The sequence below is a fragment of the Papilio machaon genome, chromosome 24 (genome assembly GCF_912999745.1).
Source record: "Papilio machaon chromosome 24, ilPapMach1.1, whole genome shotgun sequence".
NCBI lineage: Eukaryota > Metazoa > Arthropoda > Insecta > Lepidoptera > Papilionidae > Papilio > Papilio machaon.
The window spans coordinates 2,749,432-2,767,834 of NC_060009.1; the positions used below are offsets into that span (position 1 = coordinate 2,749,432).

General features: G+C 31.3%; 1 protein-coding gene across 1 annotated transcript in view; it reads right to left on the reverse strand.

Moving 5' to 3' along the window:
* Positions 1-2,699: 2,699 nt before the first annotated feature.
* LOC106720502 (T-cell leukemia homeobox protein 3) overlaps positions 2,700-18,403 on the reverse strand; it is a 38,947-nt gene continuing 23,243 nt past the window's right edge. The window contains exons 2-3 of the mRNA XM_014515219.2: positions 17,481-17,709; positions 2,700-3,136 (exon numbers count right to left, since the gene is read on the reverse strand). Of these exons, the coding sequence (XP_014370705.2) occupies positions 2,842-3,136; positions 17,481-17,709 (524 nt within the window). The 3' untranslated portion in view covers positions 2,700-2,841. The remainder of the gene's footprint in view (positions 3,137-17,480; positions 17,710-18,403) is intronic.

Below are 18,403 nucleotides of genomic sequence, written 5' to 3' on the forward strand. Positions count from 1 at the left end.
TTATTTCAATAGCTTCAAATCGATTACGTTTATGTCGTAATCGAGACAATTTTCGGTTTTTGTTGCTACTCGATTCATTTGTTTTCTTTCTATTTATAAAAATTTTTACTTACCTGTTGTTCTCCTTTGTTCTTAAAAATAGCAAAATATTTTAATATTGGTAAAGGAATTAATGAAATAACTAACACTAGAAATCCTTCGATACTGATGGGCATATAACATGGCGGAGTTTTTTTTGTGAAATAGGGGACTTTGTTCCTATCTTCCTTTTCGATATCTCCCCGATTTGTATTTAACTCCCTTCCCGTACATAATAGCTAAGTCACCATCAACATACTTACCACATATCAACATATTTATAACATACTACCACCATGTTATGTATATTTGTGTACTTAAAATCACAAGAACCGCTTGTTATTTCAACTACACCTTCAATGTAAAGACAATATATAAGGACATAATTTCGCATAGGTTCGATAATGACTAAGTATACATATTCACTAAACCGAATTTGATAAAAATGGTTTACGTGTTTTTTTAATAGTTGATTGTAATAATCACTCTCAGATCGGGTTTATCTTTTGAGATGCTTTATCATTTAATATTTAAACATTACCTTGGGTTTGCTGCGGATGATTTCTGCTCCTGGCAGGCACTTAATAACTGAAAATGTTATGTAATTCACTTGATAGTTTACTAATAAAACAAACAACGTTAAAAAACTTCATAACGTTCCATTTACAAATTACTTGCACTGTTCAATTGTGACATGTAACATTATTTAATTTTAAACACAACTGTCAAATAAGTAGTACAGTTTGACAGTTGATTTTTTTTTTCAGACCCAAATAATTATAACCGGCCAGTAAATTTCAGTAATAAAGTAACAATCAAAATACTCAATTGAAATTTGCGTAGAATATTAATGATTTTCAAAAAATCCTTCGTATTTATTACACAATATATTTTTTTTGGATCACTTTTTAATAAGTTTCTTTTAGTTATGATGTTATTGTTGGTTTTCCGAGATCCAAATCCCCGTTTAAAAGATATTGTCTTCTCTGTTTTGTCAAAGATAATGACAGGAATAACGATATGTGAGATTTTGGTCACAGAAAGCAACGGTTATAAGACACTTATAAATTATTATTTTTTTAATTTATTAAGGAATTGGATATCGGTGTCCTTTAGCCTAGTTATTATTTAATCATTTAGTGTTGCCAGGAGGGTAAATGAAACCAAAGTTGATTGATAATTTTATATTATATTAAAAAAAATCTTCTGCATCTGCTAATCAGCGCAACTGGATTTGCTAATTTTTATAATTGCCATTGTCAAAACATTCACATAAAATATGTTATGATTTTATTTATTTTACAGTGGGATATAGAAAACATGTTTTATTGTGAATGTTTTCCTCAATAAACATGTTTACTGTACATCAACTAATGCGATATAATATTCTTTCGACTTATTTTATATAACCTAAGCCACATTTTTACAACGTACGTCAGATGCGCGGGGATTACACCATCCGACTTAATTTTCTCTCGTAGTTTAGTAGCCAAATTATAATTAATTTCGATTGTTTAGAATAGTAGACTTTATTTTAGACTAACGGTTGCCTGCGACTCCGTCTATCCATAGTCTATATGTATGTTCTTGCAGACTATGCCAAATTTCATCGAGATCCATGCAGCCTTTCTGGAGATATCTTCTAACAAACAGCCGCATTTAAATACCTACCTATATAATTCTAGAAAGATTGTTCTTGTGACGGATTGTGTCATTAAAATATGGTCTTAAAACAAGAGTAATAAAAAACATAGGATTTCACAAATTCCAAACCTACTTCGTTTTAAAAGATTTAACGTTTTCACATTAACACAAAATGGTAAAGTAGATCTCGCTGTTGTGACTATGTAACTTGTACACTAACAAAGAGGTTATAATATTTTCCTTGCTTAGCAAAGAATACCGAAAAAATTAACAAATGTGGCTTTAGGTAAAATTAAATAACTTAAACACTAATATATACAGATATGTATTTTTAATTGGAATGATTTAAGAAAAGATCTGTATTTTTATTTATAAGTTATGTACAATCTTTAAAGAATTTACTTTTTGACTAAACTCCAGTTACGGCACCGATTAGTTCAAACTAATCGAACCGGAGTTTAAACGAGGGTGTAATATCTCATGAAAGTTAAAACATTCAATTTAATTTCCTTTTCAGTTAGGTATTTTTAATACAAGATTTTTTATCGGCTTATTATTATAGAAAACAACAATCTATTGTATTAACTAAATTGATAATAATAATTAAATATGTTTGTACAATTTTATTAAATTGCATAGTTAAGAAAATGTATAACGGAATGAGATTTATATAAAGTACCTTACACAACATTTTTATTAAATCTACAGATTAAATTACTATTATTTAACTTATAACTAACATATTTTTTTCTATTTACAATAATACATAAAGCTTATTTCGTTTACGAAAAAATCGTAACTGGAATGTATTAGTTAAAGTCTACATAAATATTTACAACACAGTTATATTACAATTTTATAGTAAGTAGAATTTGTCAAAAAAGGGCCATACATTTTTCTTTAACTATACTGTAATTTTGTAACTTATCTTTGACTGTTAAGAATAAAAAGCTCTGTTACATCTAATTGCCTGCCATTCAAATAATCACAATATTAAATTATTATTTGCGTAAAATTTTTGGGATTATCAAGCAATTTAAATTCAGATGGCAGTGACAACTGCTATACAATGTTTCGTAATTTGTAAAAAAAACAAATGTCAATTTCAAATTTAGAATTTCAACATATAGGCGAGGCGACTGGCGGAGGGTGCGGTGGCGCGCTAGTCGTAGGTACGTTCAGAAACGCCTGATTTCCCGCCCAAGGCTGCAGGTTTTGTAAAGCGCTTAAAGCGGTGTTCGCTGGCGGCGCTGGTGCTGTACTGGCTGCGTTCTGATAATGCAGCGCTGATAAAGGTGCAGCGCCCGGCGGCGGCTCCGGCATGTACCCTTTGCTAAGCGCTTCAGCCTGCAGGGAAAGCATCAAGCGGTTAGCCGCTTGCCGTTCGGCTTCCCGCTCCTCGGCTGTTTGACGTCTGGAACAATAATAAAATTTATATTAAATACTCAATGTAAATCTTACTGGATGTATGGATGAAGGGTATGGTGATGATATTGAATTTAGAACAGATACATTACAGTTTGGAATAGCACATAGGCTTCAAATTCCATGAGTAAGGCGATGACAGTACACGAATAAATTTAATCACTTTTAATAAACATTGAAAGAAAACTTTATATCGATCTCATTTTATTCATTTTCATTCAACTCTAAGCTACGTTGACAAGCGCCACGTACCAAGTTAACCGAAACTACCTATGTACATCCGATTAATAAATTCACTCTTATTATATTTGTAACCGTTCGTATCGAGCTATACCGCAGTACCGAAGTTGATTACAGTTGAATAATTAACCGCACGATCAGCGGACACTCAGCGACATCTACATAATTCAATGCAGCCATTAACTCAGTGTACAAACCATCCATGTAACACGTGGATGCCGTTTTAATGAAGCTATTTATTATTAACAAGCTTAAACGATGATCTATTAAACGTAACTATATAGTTTCGTCGTCCATCTTTACTCTTCTTGTGATAAGCAAATCATGATCCCAAGATTGCGTATTAAAGGACCAGCTGCGAACACAGTAATATTAATATGTTTTTATGTGAATGTTTCACTAGTAGTCAAGTCATTGTGAGATATGTATCATCACGAAGTTGGGTGTGTGTGATTTATAATATTAAAAGGCAAACTAGCCAGCGGCCACCTGGAGTCGGTGAAATTGCAAAGTGACCGCTGCCCATAGACATCTACAAATGCAGATGTCAATGGAGGATAGAACGCACAGAAAGGGGAGATGTTCCATTCTCATGCGTCCCCTCCTCCAAGTCACTGTTGTTATTTTCAAACCTGAATGATCAATCTGTCAGAAAATATTAATGAAAAATTAAATTAAATTTTTAAAATAACGCTAAGAGTCTGATAAAAAACTGATTTTTTCATAATCGAATCTACATTTCCCATGAGTAATAAAACAAATACACATCCAAAAATGGAACATAAAAAAATATGAAATCTGTTTGTTTAATAGATGAGAGTGAAACTTTACGCTGTTATTGTATCCGATATGAAGTACAAATAGGTAAACAGTAGACGATATTAGCTTTCACTAAATCGTCTAGTTCGTGAATAATGTAAGAGGTTTTAGAGAGGCAGTCGAGGGTTCTAATTTGATTCACGTCAATTAGTATGAACGACGACATGCGAATTAGTTCGTTAGTTAGTGTTTATACTAGCAATTAAATGCTTAAAGTAAATTAACGTTCGATTAAAAATATCGGGTAAATCTTACTAATATTATAAATGCGAAAGTTTAGATGGATGGGTTAGAAATCATCGGCTCAACGGATCTCGATTAAAGGCACATATGTAGGACATAGTCTGGAAAAACACATAGACTTCTTTTTAAGTTTTTTTTAAATTCGGACAGAGTTGCGAGCGACTCCTAGTATGCTATAAAATTGAAATAAATCGTTTTATGACCAAAAGGTTAAATTTTTATCAATTATAAAACAAAAATCACAACTATGGTTAGTAATTAAATTAGTTCACTTCATCCATTTATCTGTGACTAGTTTTTACCCGCGACTCTGTCCGCGCGGAATAAAAAATAGAAAACGGGGTAAAAATTATCTTATGTCCGTTTCCTGGTTCTAAGCTACCTGCCCACCAATTTTCAGTCAAATCAATTCAGCCGTTCTTGAGTTATAAATAGTGTAACTAACACGACTTTCTTTTATATATATAGATATATATATAAGATTATCCAAATAAAGTAGAGTTGTTATACTTTGCCTTCGAAATTTAATCTTGGCAATTTTAAGTCGACGGAAATTAAAACATGTAGGAAAACTTTGCTATAGCGAAAATATGGCACATCTTGTTTACGGCTGTTAATATAACAACTTAACTCTTAGAGACATCAACTTAAAAGGGGTGAACACACTTAGGCTAAGCGAACCTTTTCATTAAATATTAAAAAACCTAAAGTAGAAGGCGTTCTTGAACTTAACCTTGCGTGAAACTGCTTGTTGGAAATATTAATTTAATAACATGAAATAAACGTTTACTTAGATACGTTTGTTATTACGTTTTTGATACAAATCAATTCGACGCCCCCATCGAATAATTCTGTAATGCACTCTTACCGGGTTCTTGCTTTTCCGTCGAATTCGGCATCTAAAGGTCCTATTACAAGTTGTGATTTTTTTTTTATATTTTTCTTAATGTAAATTACGGAGATAAAAAGTCATTATTGAAACAGATTTTTCCCGGTATTATCATTTTTCCTTCATAGCACAGAATACGCCCGGAATACATGAATAAAAATTAAATACAATAAAGCTATAAAAATTAACTATGTTTTGGTATCTAAAAGATTCTTGTACATTGATGAAGTTATTAAAGAAATACGGTTTTTTTTTCTCCTGAAAAATTTGATTTTTCCTATTACAGGGTTATTCGGTGGGGGCGTAGAATTTACTTATCACAAAATCAATATTACTGAAAACATAACATTTTAATAGACCCTTGATTTCTGAACCAAATCACTTGAACCAGGACTTGAAACACTTTTCGAGCGATAATGTTAACTTGTTATTTTCGTTGTTAAATACTTTTAAGTAATTCCTCTGTCCGTCGTTATCTGAGGGCTGTTCGTTAATGCCCGTTCCGAAAGGTCGTACGTGACTCATTATATCTTACTAATTAAGATAGCCACCGACTTACTGAGTGGTCTCTTTAACCATCATCATTTGCATGTGTAGATATTTTAACATACGATTAGCATTTAAAGTGACTCTAAAACAAAAAGGAATAAAGTTTAAAATGCTTTAATTAATAAGAAAATCATATCTGGTTTGCAAATAAAGCTTTTAAGCGCAATCGTTACTGTCCACTGACCTAAAGAGTCTCAATTAAATGTGAGGTCTTTTTTTAATTGTTATCGAAAATTTTAAGTCAATGCCTTACAGTCGATTAAAGATTGAGGTGTTATTTACTTTACTACAGATTACTGTATGTAATCTTTTAAAAGATGGTATAATTATTATCTTGGCTAAGATTTTAAGAAATCATTGCGAGCGAAGAGAACTCTATACACACTGTTTCCAGTTTTATAGATTTGGGCTTTGACCCAATAATTTCAATTTTTTCTAGACGTGTTAACTATCAGTCAGAAAACATGTTATGTTAAAAGTAGGATAGATAATTTTAGTTTTATTGTAAAGATTTCTTTATAACGCCATCTGTTAGGAAATTATAAAACCAATAAGATATGTACGTATAATATACTATTGACAATTAGTTAAATATTAATATTTTGGATGGATTTTTTTTTAATGTAAATTAATTTTATTATTATGTAAAAACTATGAATAATATGTTAAAACTACTAAACTAAACAAACTAAACTGGATTTATTTATATTTATTAGGTAATTGAGACGATAAATTGGGTCCAGTTTAATTTGTCAACGGAATTTTAATTTGTCATAGTTTTATATTGCACGTTTGAAGAACGTTTTAATTCGCGTTTTATTAAAACAGACATCGAGCTCAGTTGGAAGTTAATTCATTTGTTGAATTCGCAAATTCAAACTTCGAATGATATATGGCCACCCCTAAGGAGGCGGCAGTCCAAATTACTCTGACACCCTCCCCTACAGGAAACAATGAAATTATTAACAAACAGCTGTGGGGTAACGAGTTGAGATGGTTCTAATTACGGTGGCCGGGTGCTAATGAATGATTGAACAAAGCGTTAAGTCTATTATCGCAGCAAGAACTTTATTACAACGGTTAATGTACGACGCTTTGTTTAGTGATGTGCTTTGTAAATTAATTGCTTGTCGATAAAACGACTAACAGTTTACCTTAAGTAATTGTACTATTGTAGTTTTTGTCTCTCTTTACCGTATTTTAGTTTATATTATACTAGCTGTCGCCCGCGACTCCGTCCACGCGAAATTAAAAAAAAAAACTAAAAAGTAGCCTATGTGTACTTCAAGACATCTGTGCCAAATTGCGTCAAGATCCGTTAAGCCGTTCCGGAGATATCTTCAAACAAACAAACATCCATCTATCCATCCATCGATCTAAACATTCGTATTTATAATATTAGTAAGATTTATCGACGTTTTTACAATGAGCATACACTCAATGATAAAATAAAAATGTAATAAAGTCAAAAGTTAAAATTGTAACTAGTTTCATTTACGTTTTTTTTTTACAACAATGTCTCATTGCTATCTATCTATAATTGCATATATTGAATTCATTTATTTGAACATACTTACCTATTTCATAGTACAAATATAAAATGCGACATTTAATCGCGTCGAATGCGCCATTGAAATAACTTATCGTACATTTATAAAACTTATCGATAGGTAAAGTACAACACTAAAGAAGCCGCGAGGCTCTGCCGTGTCTTTATAATTAGATAAAGGGAGGTACAATTAAACTTAACTTGAATAAGCCCAACCTTACTGCCTGGCATTAATTTCGGACTAATTATTTTGTAAATCGTTGCCAATTATGTACATTGATTATTAAATTAAAAATAAAAGTTTCATTTTTTTTTCGGTGATATTTTATATAATTTCGTACACTTATTTTTAGTTATTAAAAGTATGCAATAATTAATATCGAAGTATTATTATAGAGGCTAATTTTTGAAATAAATTCATAATATTGTTTACAACACTTTGTTTTTTTTTTTCTAAAACATCTTGATATTTTGATATCGTACATTTCCCACGTTTTATTCGATCACCCGCTGTTTTATTACTACACATCGTCTTTCAAATACGACATGTTTACTTAATTCGCACATTAATAAATGTCATCGAAAACTGCATTTTAATTGACAGATGACAACGACCACACAACAACAAGTAAACAGAGGGCCTAGCATGAATATTCGTGAGAACGTTTTCGTAACGTTCTAAAAGTTGTATTAAAGTTTTAATTTTGTCGATGACTACGATAGTGAGTGTCGCAAATTTTCATGCTAGGTCTACTAAAAGCAAAGATATGTCAAAATTTGTATGAAAGTTGTAGTTTAATTTACACCCAGAAGAGGTACTGCACAAATTTTAATAAAAATTTTGTTGACTTTACGAAAACGTTCTCACGAAATTTCATGCTAGGCCCTCAGTTGTGATAATTCATAAGTATCGTAGAATTACATAAGTTATTTTGATACGATTTTTTTAAATGATACATTTATATACTAGCCGTTGCCCGCAACTTTGTCAGCATTAAATTAACAAGAAACAGCCTGTGTTACTCCAGTGTACAATTACCTACTTCCCATTAAATGTCCAGTGGAAATCGATCCAGCTGTTTCGGGGTAATCTCCAACCAAACGTGGACTTGCGGACAGAAATATATACTAGTACAGTCAAAATTTTAAACATTTTTTTATTCTTTTGTTTTAAGTAACGCAATTAAATCATGTGCTCGAAATATCAAAATTGTACTTTGATATTACAGACCCTAAAATTTTTATATTCTGTATGGAAAAAATATTTTATATCTCATAGTCTAAGATCACTCACAAAGTGAGCAGCGGAAAATAAAAAAGGCTTAAAATAATACATATATTTTATTAATATAACTATTAACCTTTAGAAACCGCCATTAAACGGTACATTTCTGAGACATTTAGATATTAATACATAATGATTTGGCAACTCAAATGCAGAAGTAGCTCTTCTCCGATTTATTTTTTTATATCATGTTAATAAGTCCATTTAATTTAATTACACTAATAAAATATTATAATGTCTTTATCCTTAAAAGAAATAAAATACATATTTTTTAATTTACATAATACGTCACTAATGTTTATTTGCTAGATATACGGTAGTGATAACATTTCCTGTTAATAAAAAAATGTCATAAGAAATATTTGTTTTAAATCAAAAAGGGAATATAATACTTTATATGCTGACATTACATAATACTTACATAAGAATATCATTTTCTCGCGTGCAACTTTATGATACAATAAAATTGATGTTTCTTAAGAGAAAAATGGTTATTGTGAAAAAAACTATAATAGATAGATATATGTTATCTTGGACTTTTATTTAGCAAATTTAAAGAGCTACAATTCTTCCATACATCATTTTTATGTAGGTCATATAGTTTAGCCTACGTAAGCGCTGATACAAAAATGTCCCTAATTTTCGCAACACATTTTGAAGCTAAATTCAAAATCTACTAGACTTCTAGTTATTTAAAAAAAACAAAAAAATGGGACCCATCTGCAAGCACTTCTCCTACTTCTAAGCTACCTCCCCATCAATTTTCAGCTAAATCAGATTAAGACATTGATATATGAATTAGTAAGAAACGTATTTTTTTCGCATAAAAGTCCGTAAAGTTTTAGTTCCTATGTCATCTCCAAAAATGGTTACAATAAAATGTTGTCAAAGCTGTAAAAATTATTCTCAACCCGACTGACAGTTATCATAATGGTCAAATAAATCTGTAAAACTTTCTAAAAGTCAAAATTCTTACAAAAGCTACTAAATTATGAATGAAACAAAAGAATTTCTAATGAATTAGAAAGACGGCTTTTCTGAACGCTTAAGGGATAACAAATTAAAAAGAAACCACCGTATTTTTTCGTAGGATGCAATAAAATGACTAGGTAATGGAAATAAAATAACCAAATATACCAAATTAACATTATTTTATCATAAAAATACAAAAATGCTTATCACATTGAGTCATCCGCGTTGCAAATAAATGACTCCCTTACATATTGCACCCTGTTATTTACTTAGACACGTCGCAACACGTCCCTGTATCAATCCGTAAAAGGATTTCCTACTTAATTCCTGAAGAGACAACCTACAAGCAAACAATTATCCCGAAGACATTCCAACAACATAATACACGAAACGACGTAACAGTAACAACCAAAAACAAGCAAATTTGAACTTAATGTGTAAGGAAATTAAGGCATGTGTTAAGATACGTTTGAAAATGATCAAGCTATTAACGATAAAAATGTAAACAAAAATAGACTCTTTGATACAAGTAATTAGAGTGTTTATGTATATTGAATCTAAATACAGGGGGTTTTAATATTCACTTACAAGGGAAAAGAATTACAGCGGGAAAATGAAGCAGGGTCAGTAAATAAATAAAGCCCACACCCTCCTTGTTTCCCCATTGGTGGGGAGTTGCGTGTTAGATTGCTATACGATTCAAATTCGATTTGTCGGGAACAGGCAACGATTTGAAGCTAATCAACGTTGCTTTATAAAAGGTAAGTTATTGCCGCTCTGTGGTTGTATTTGAAAATCGGTTTCAAAAGGCATATTATTTTTCATTCGTTTTTTTCTTAATTCAATCATTAAGAATTTACTTTGATATGTTACTGGACTTATTCCTAGTAACGAAGATTTGAAGAAAAAAGCATAAAATGTATTAATCATAAAACTTTGATTTTTTCACTCAGGCTTTCAATCCCTAAGTAATGTCTATTGTTTTACTATAAGACATCAAAACGGATTAACTATTCTGATTATCTTCGAATTTTAAATAAGTTGTTCTTCGCTTCTTAAAGTAGGTACATATTCATGAACATAGAACAAAATACAGTAGCAATTACACCGTAAGGTAACACTTGTATTCAAGACAACGTTCACAAAGTCCATAAAATAAAGTTAAGAGCCCAATGTAGCAGTCACAAAAATAAGCAATAAAGCAAACGGGGAACAATGCATATAAAAAAGTTGGCCGTCCGTCTTTCCACCGCGGTTAATAATTGATGAGTCAAACTGCCGAGTTGTGTTACGCTTGCAATATTAATATCCCTGCCTACCCCACGTTGCCGCCTACTTGATGTTACATACAAGTATAAATACTTCAGTGTATTCACTTAAAACAAGTCACTTGTACATTGTTGATGAATTTTTGTACCATACTGTTGCAGTATTTCACAGACGCAAATTGATAAACTAAATAACCTATTGTGAATAATTAAATGTTCAAAAAATAAACTTATAGATCGAAGCTTATTTTCTTGTGCGATGAAAATTATGTACAGAAGTGTACAGAGATTTAAGTAGTATATTTTAAAGGTTAGATACAAAGAGGAAATAAAAATGTTGCTATCGATTTTTTTTAAAGTTGTACTGTTAATCAAAGGCATAGGAAATAAGTAAAATATTCTAATAGTGTCATTTTGAAACTTAAATCTTACAAATATTATAAATGCAAAAGTAAAAAAATCAAAAACCCTGTCATTATCTTTGACAAAACACAGATAAGGAAATGTTTTAAACGAGGATTTTGGTCTCAGAAACCTACGATTGGTGAAATAAAAAGCAATAATCCGTGTTAATAACGTAACAGTAAGAGATAAACATGTCATAAATAGACATAAGTTTTATTTATAACTCGTCGGTACCTTATCTAGCTAAACAATAAGCTTGATAAAGTTGAATAGGCGAGCATCACAACAGTTCTATTGTTCACGAATCATTTTCTCTTAAAAGTAATATAAATCAAGATAAGTTAAACATGACTGACTTAAACATGAAATAAGATAGGATAGATTTTTATAATACAGGATAGTGTTTGACAATCAGTTGATACGTTCGTTTCCACTATCGAAACTCTATCTATATTGTTTCGGAACAAATGAAATAGATATTATAATTTTTATGAACAGGTTTTTTGGTGTTACCATTTAAATAAGACTATTATCGCTGTGACCATCTCTACATTTTCATGCTTTTAAATGCACATAAAACTGTCAGACACGGCAAAGAGATTTTTTTTTGTGCATATGTTAACATCTAAAAACGCGATAGAAATTTTAGATAACTTTCTATATTAAAAGTCATTTGTATAAGACTAGGATTTGACCTATCGCTATTATTACTTTATGGTCTGCGGTGTTGTTTGTATAACTTTACTTTATTCAGAGATGATAAACCTCATCCATTCGTCATAGATAAAAAGAACATTTCATTTGTGCCACACTAATCAATATTCGTTGACATTTAAATTAATATTATCGAATAGTTTTCTATCGTCGATGATATTTAAAAATAAAATCATATTAAATTTGAAATAATATAAATTGCGGTTGCATTACTTCAATCCAATATTTATGGCAAACTAACTGTCGCCCGCAACTCCGTCCGTGCGGAATTAATTAAACTTAATTTGTAGCCTATGTGTTCTTCCAGACTATGTTCTACATCTATGCCAAATTTCAGCGAGATCCATGCAGCCGTTCTGGATACCTTGTAACACACATCCATCCATCTAAACATTCGCATTTATAATATTAGTAAGATGTCAACATCTGTATCTTAACGCTACGCTATTACTACGAAAATTAGAGATAGCAAAGTTAGCGTTATACTTTGAGTACCGGTGCGAATGCGAGCATAGCTAGTATTAAATTCATCATCATCAGCTCAGTATAGGTCCCCACTGAGCGGCTCGGAGCCTACCCTAAGTTAGGGGTGACTAGGCCATAGTCAACCACGCTGGCCCAGTGCAGGTTGACTTCACAAATATCATTGAATTTCTTCTCAGATAAGTGCAGGTTGCATCACGATGTTTCATTCACCGTAAGAACGTCGGATAAATGTATACATATGTAAATCGAAAATCGAAAAATACATTGGTACATGGCGGGTTTCGAACCCAGGACCTGCAGATTGTAAGTCAAGTGCTTAACCTATGAGCCACCGACGCTCTGTATTAAATTAGTAGTATATAAATACACACAATTATTTAAATCAAGATTATAAATGATCATTGCTAATTTTTTTATCGTTACAATAAATCATGAGACAAAATATGTAAAAAATATGTAAAATTAGGTTTTGAGCATTTTTAAGTGAACGGCAATTTAAAAATCAAATGCGTGCATTATTAAATGAGAATGTTAATTTCGGATAAAAACAACTCTCAGGATAAGATAAAGATCAAAATAAATTAAGATGTTTCTAAAGGAAAATATATACTGTAACAAATTCTTATAAATTACACTTTTTAATTATTGAACTTCGCCTATTGGAAAGAAAACAAGAACAAAAAATCAAATGTTGAAGAAAGAAATGCTCACAACTCAGATTTTCACAGATTTAAAAGCAAACTTAAATATCAAGAAGTCGTTATAAATAGCAATATGAAGAAACAGTTATCTCGTAGATACGGGTCTTTTATAAAGTTTTGAAATTTAACTAAACTAATTAGTAAACAGTCTGAGCCTCTTAAAAAATAAATTAAAAAAACAACTCCTCAAACTGAGTGAAAGTGTAAAAAGGTTACTGCCGTCAGTAACATTAACTGGTAAATTAATCAACCAGAAACCCTATCGGACAGTCGGGCCTCGTTAGGGCTTTACTTTAAATACAACAAAACAAGCCCAAGTCCAAGATAAGCCTCCATTAACACAAGCTGTTTAATACAAACAGACGTCTGATAAATTGACTGGAACTAATATTGAAGACTTCTTTTTGTTTTAAAATTATTTTTCGTCTTTTAATAACAATTTTTGGTGCTTGAATATGTTATAAACACTATTTTGATGATTCTTAGATGGCTAAAAGGCCAACCATACAATTGCGAAAATTTGGATGGATGATTGTTACCAAGATACTTCGAAACGGGTGTACTAATTTGGATACAATTTGGCACAGAAATAGATCGTAGTATGCAGAATGCACAAGCTTCATTTTACCTCTAAAAAATTCTGATTCCTGTTATAAAAATAATGTATTTTTTTTTATTTCATGTGGAAGTCACGAGCACCAGCTAGTTTTTAAATATTGTAATCGTTGCATGGCTGCTGCGCCATTTTACCGGCAGTCGGTATTTTTTCGTCGTCTTTTGTTATAGTAAAAAGCCGGTGGCGCCGCGTATCGAGCCTCTCTTTATCTGTTCCGAACACAAACACCACTTGTCCATTAGAAGTAATCGCTATCCCACCGGCATAGCCTTATTGTCTCGCAACACCCAAACTGGATCTGTACTACCACCCTTTTTAGTCTGTGCTCACGTTTTATATTTATATTGCTTTCTTAATCTATTGTTTTGATTATGAAGATTTTAAAATTCGAAATTAACAAAAGATTAATTTTTAATGTAATTAATTGATGATATTAGTAATTTGTGTTCACTTTCTGTGCGTCTCCTCCTCCGTCGATTCTATGTCTATGGGCAGAAGTTGATCCGCTTTACATATCTGCGAGTTCAGGTGACCGCTTCGTTCGTTTGTGACCTTATAATAAAAATATAAGTAGAAACAGATTTATAAAACGGTTTTAGTGATGTTATTACTTGATTTTCTAATTCCAAGACAATAAGACTAATCGAATCTTACTAATATTATAAATGCGAATGTTTATGTGGATGCATGGATGGATGTTCGTTTGAAGGTATCTCCCGAATGGATCGTAATAAAATATTGCCCAGATGTAATACATAGTCTAGAAGATCACATAGACTACTACTAATTAAGTTTTTAGGCATATTTGTTGATAAATTTTGTTTAATTCCGCGCGGACGAAATCGCGGGTAACTGCTAGTATATCATATATCGGAATAAAATGTTGAAGTATTATCTATAAACAAATTAAAATAACTTTTTTGTTCATCTTTTTTTAGTGTCTCGATTATCTTTTAATCGATTTAATGTACAACACATTTTTCTAAAATGGCCCCACTTAGAAGCAGGTCGATAGCTAATATAATAAATAATAATGATACAAGCTATCAATAAAATCAAACGCGTGTATAATTTAAGGTTACACACGTAATAATTTATTGGCGAACGGTAGTTTGTTCCTGAATTTAAACATGACATATTATGCGTTAAAAAGATCGATATTATATTATCATTAGGGTATAATATGTAACTGTCAAATTAACATAATTATGCGTACATTAATGAAACATAAGTATTACAATTTAAGATACGGAGACTTTCATTTGACATTAAACTATATTTAAAGGTCATTCAAATCAATGTTGGGTAAAGTTCGATTTGGCAAAAATAGCAGTTGTAGAGATGTCCACAATCTTATATATTGTTGACAACTTCAAAATGTATGTTAGTCGATTTCTTGAAATAAAGCATGCTACGAATATTAAGTACTTTCACTAATTATATGTTTTTAAGTCGACAGTAAACACTTGAATAACCATTTATTATTGACATGTCTACACGAATAAGTGCTTTATAATCTGAGGCCATTTTATAGGCATCTTTCGATATCTTAACTATGACAAAGAGCCTAGTGAAGAGGAACCAATTTTATTGAAGACTAGAAAAATATTAATAGAATACACTTGTGTCACATAAAGAAATAATAATGTTAATATTTATTAATAATAAAATAATAGAATTAATAATATTTGTTGTGTTCTAATTTTTAAACTCTTTAGAATTTTAAATTCTTATTTTAAATGATGCCGAATTCATAAATATAACAATACATTGTATATTGTAAGATATAAGTGTCAAAAAAGGATAGTTATCGTTAAACAGATCAAGTGATTCACCTTTCATGTAATGTTGAGAGGAATAAAACATATTTGTATAAACTGACTAACTTATATGACGCGGTGGACATAATTGACACGAAATTACAATAGCTTTAGACCGACAAGGCTATCTGAGCCGGTGGGCATAAGTTAAACTAAGTTACGACGGCTCACTAGCGCCTACTTGCAACGTCAAAAATGTTACAAGATCCTCTTTGTACTGCATTTTCCACGTCTGTTTAGGTTCTATATATATTTCCACAGAACCAACCGCGAAAAGATCAGTCCAAATATCTTTATTTGAGTATAATTAGCGGCCCCTATCAATGTCTAAAAAGTGTAGCAAGATTATTGTCGTAATGTTGTTGTCTATGTCAAAATACTTTCTGACAGAAGTATACGCGACAACAGCGCCACTCTCACTGGCGAAAAAAATTTGTAGCACTACATTAGCTTTGGACCGAGGACATTTTTTTCTATTGGAAATCTTGTTTTTCCTATTGGAATGATACCGTACTCGTTTTTACTTTGACACGTCATGTCGAATGCGCAATGACTTGATTTTGCTGTCATACTAATGTTTAACAAACTATTGCTTGTAAGAAATTCAATAGAAACTTACTTTTTTAACTTTTAACTTAAAAGTGTTGTTTTTATTTTTGAAGAGTGTATTTCAGTAAGTGCATTATAATGTGAACTTTGTACATATTGAATATTTCACATAGAAACAGATTATAAATCACAACGTTAATACATTTGTTATGTTATCAAACAGACAGATTTAAAATACAAGACATATTGCTTCTTATGAATTTAAAACAGACGTTGATAAATGTTCTTTTTTAATTGATATACTGGATAACACCAGAAGTATAAAAAAGTGTTAGAAATTATATTTTTATTCAAATCTACGGATATTAAAAGAACAGTTTTCCAAATTTATTACCATATTTATACTTATATATTTCACTATGTTCCTAATGTTATATAAATAGGAATGTTTAGATGGATGAATGTTTCTTTGAAAGTATCTCAGTAACGGCTCAACAGATCTTGATGAAATTTGGGACAGATGTAGAACATAGTCTGGAAGAACACATAGGCTACTTATTAAGTATTTCTTTCAATTCAAGACAGAGTCGCGGGCGACAGCTAGTATTTTAAATATTTCTTACTAGCTTTTACCCGCGACTCCGTCCGCGCGGAATAAAAAAAATAGAAAACGGGGTAAAAATTATCCTATGTCCGTTTCCTGGTTCTAAGCTACCTGCCCACCAATTTTCAGTCAAATCGATTCAGTCGTTCTTGAGTTATAAATGGTGTAACTAACACAACTTTCTTTTATATATATAGACTAGCTTTTACCCGCGACTCCGTCCGCGCGGAATAAAAAAAAAAAAAAATTAAACGGGGTAAAAATTATCCTATGTCCTATTCCTGGTTCTAAGCTACCTGCCCACCAATTTTCAGTCAAATCGATTCAGCCGTTCTTGAGTTATAAATGGTGTAACTAACACAACTTTCTTTTATATATATATAGATTATATTGACCGTGAGTTTCTGAGGAAAAAATATTTATATCAAACATATCGTCATCCCTGCCATTATCTTGGACAAAACAGAGATAACAATATGTTCTAAACGTAGATTTTGAACTCGGAAACCTACGGTAAGTCAATAAATATTTATTAATCATTTTCATATTTTTGTGTTATTCGCCTTCAAAAAAACATAATCTAAAAAAAACGTTAAACACTTTAGTATAAAATTGTAGACTAACCTCCATTTCGTCCTTCTGTTTTGGAACCAGGTCTTAACCTGTGCGTCAGTCATCTTCAGTGTCTTCGCTAAGGATGCACGTTCAGCTGACGCCAGATACTTCTGTTTGTGGAACCTTTTCTCCAATTCAGCGATTTGTAGCCGCGTGAATGACGTTCTCGGTTTCTTCCGCTTAGGGGGCGTTCTGTTCTGGTACGGATGACCAATCCGCCTCGTGATGGGGAACGATGCTGGAAAAGATAACATGCTGTATATGTGGAATACTGTAATGTCGCAATACAAGAAAAGCTGTAAAAATAAAACACTATGTACACAACAAATATTTATAGTACGAATTCCTTTGCCTTTGATTTGGTTAGGTGAGGCCTGCGACAGTTTTCAGTCATAATTCATGACATGAAACGGATGGCAATATGTTTTTATATATGTGTTTTGTAGGTGGAAATTCCCAAGCTTAATAACAATATAAATTCTTTTTGATTGGATGAAAAAAAAAAAAACGATTCCAAAGAACACTCATTAAACTATTCACAGGCGTTTGTTTTATCAAATAATAACATCGAAAACAATTACGAGAATGGTTGAATTCTAGACGTATATTGACTTTATCTTTGTAATTGAAATCACTATGTAATCATCTTAAATACAAGCCCGAATACAGAATGCTTTGAATAAATAAAAACTTCATTAATTCTTATAGGTATTACCCATAGTACAAAGCGAAACTATCAAAGATTAGCTCCGCAAGGTTGTAATCAAATGTATTTTTCCCTTTATTATGTTTGGAATAATTTTCTGAATACGTACATAAAAACAATAGATTACATTAATATTCATACATTATTGTGCTATCTTTTAATTTGTAGATAGAGGGCGATGTAAAAAAATTTTTGGTAACTGGATTTATTTATCTACTCTTAATTA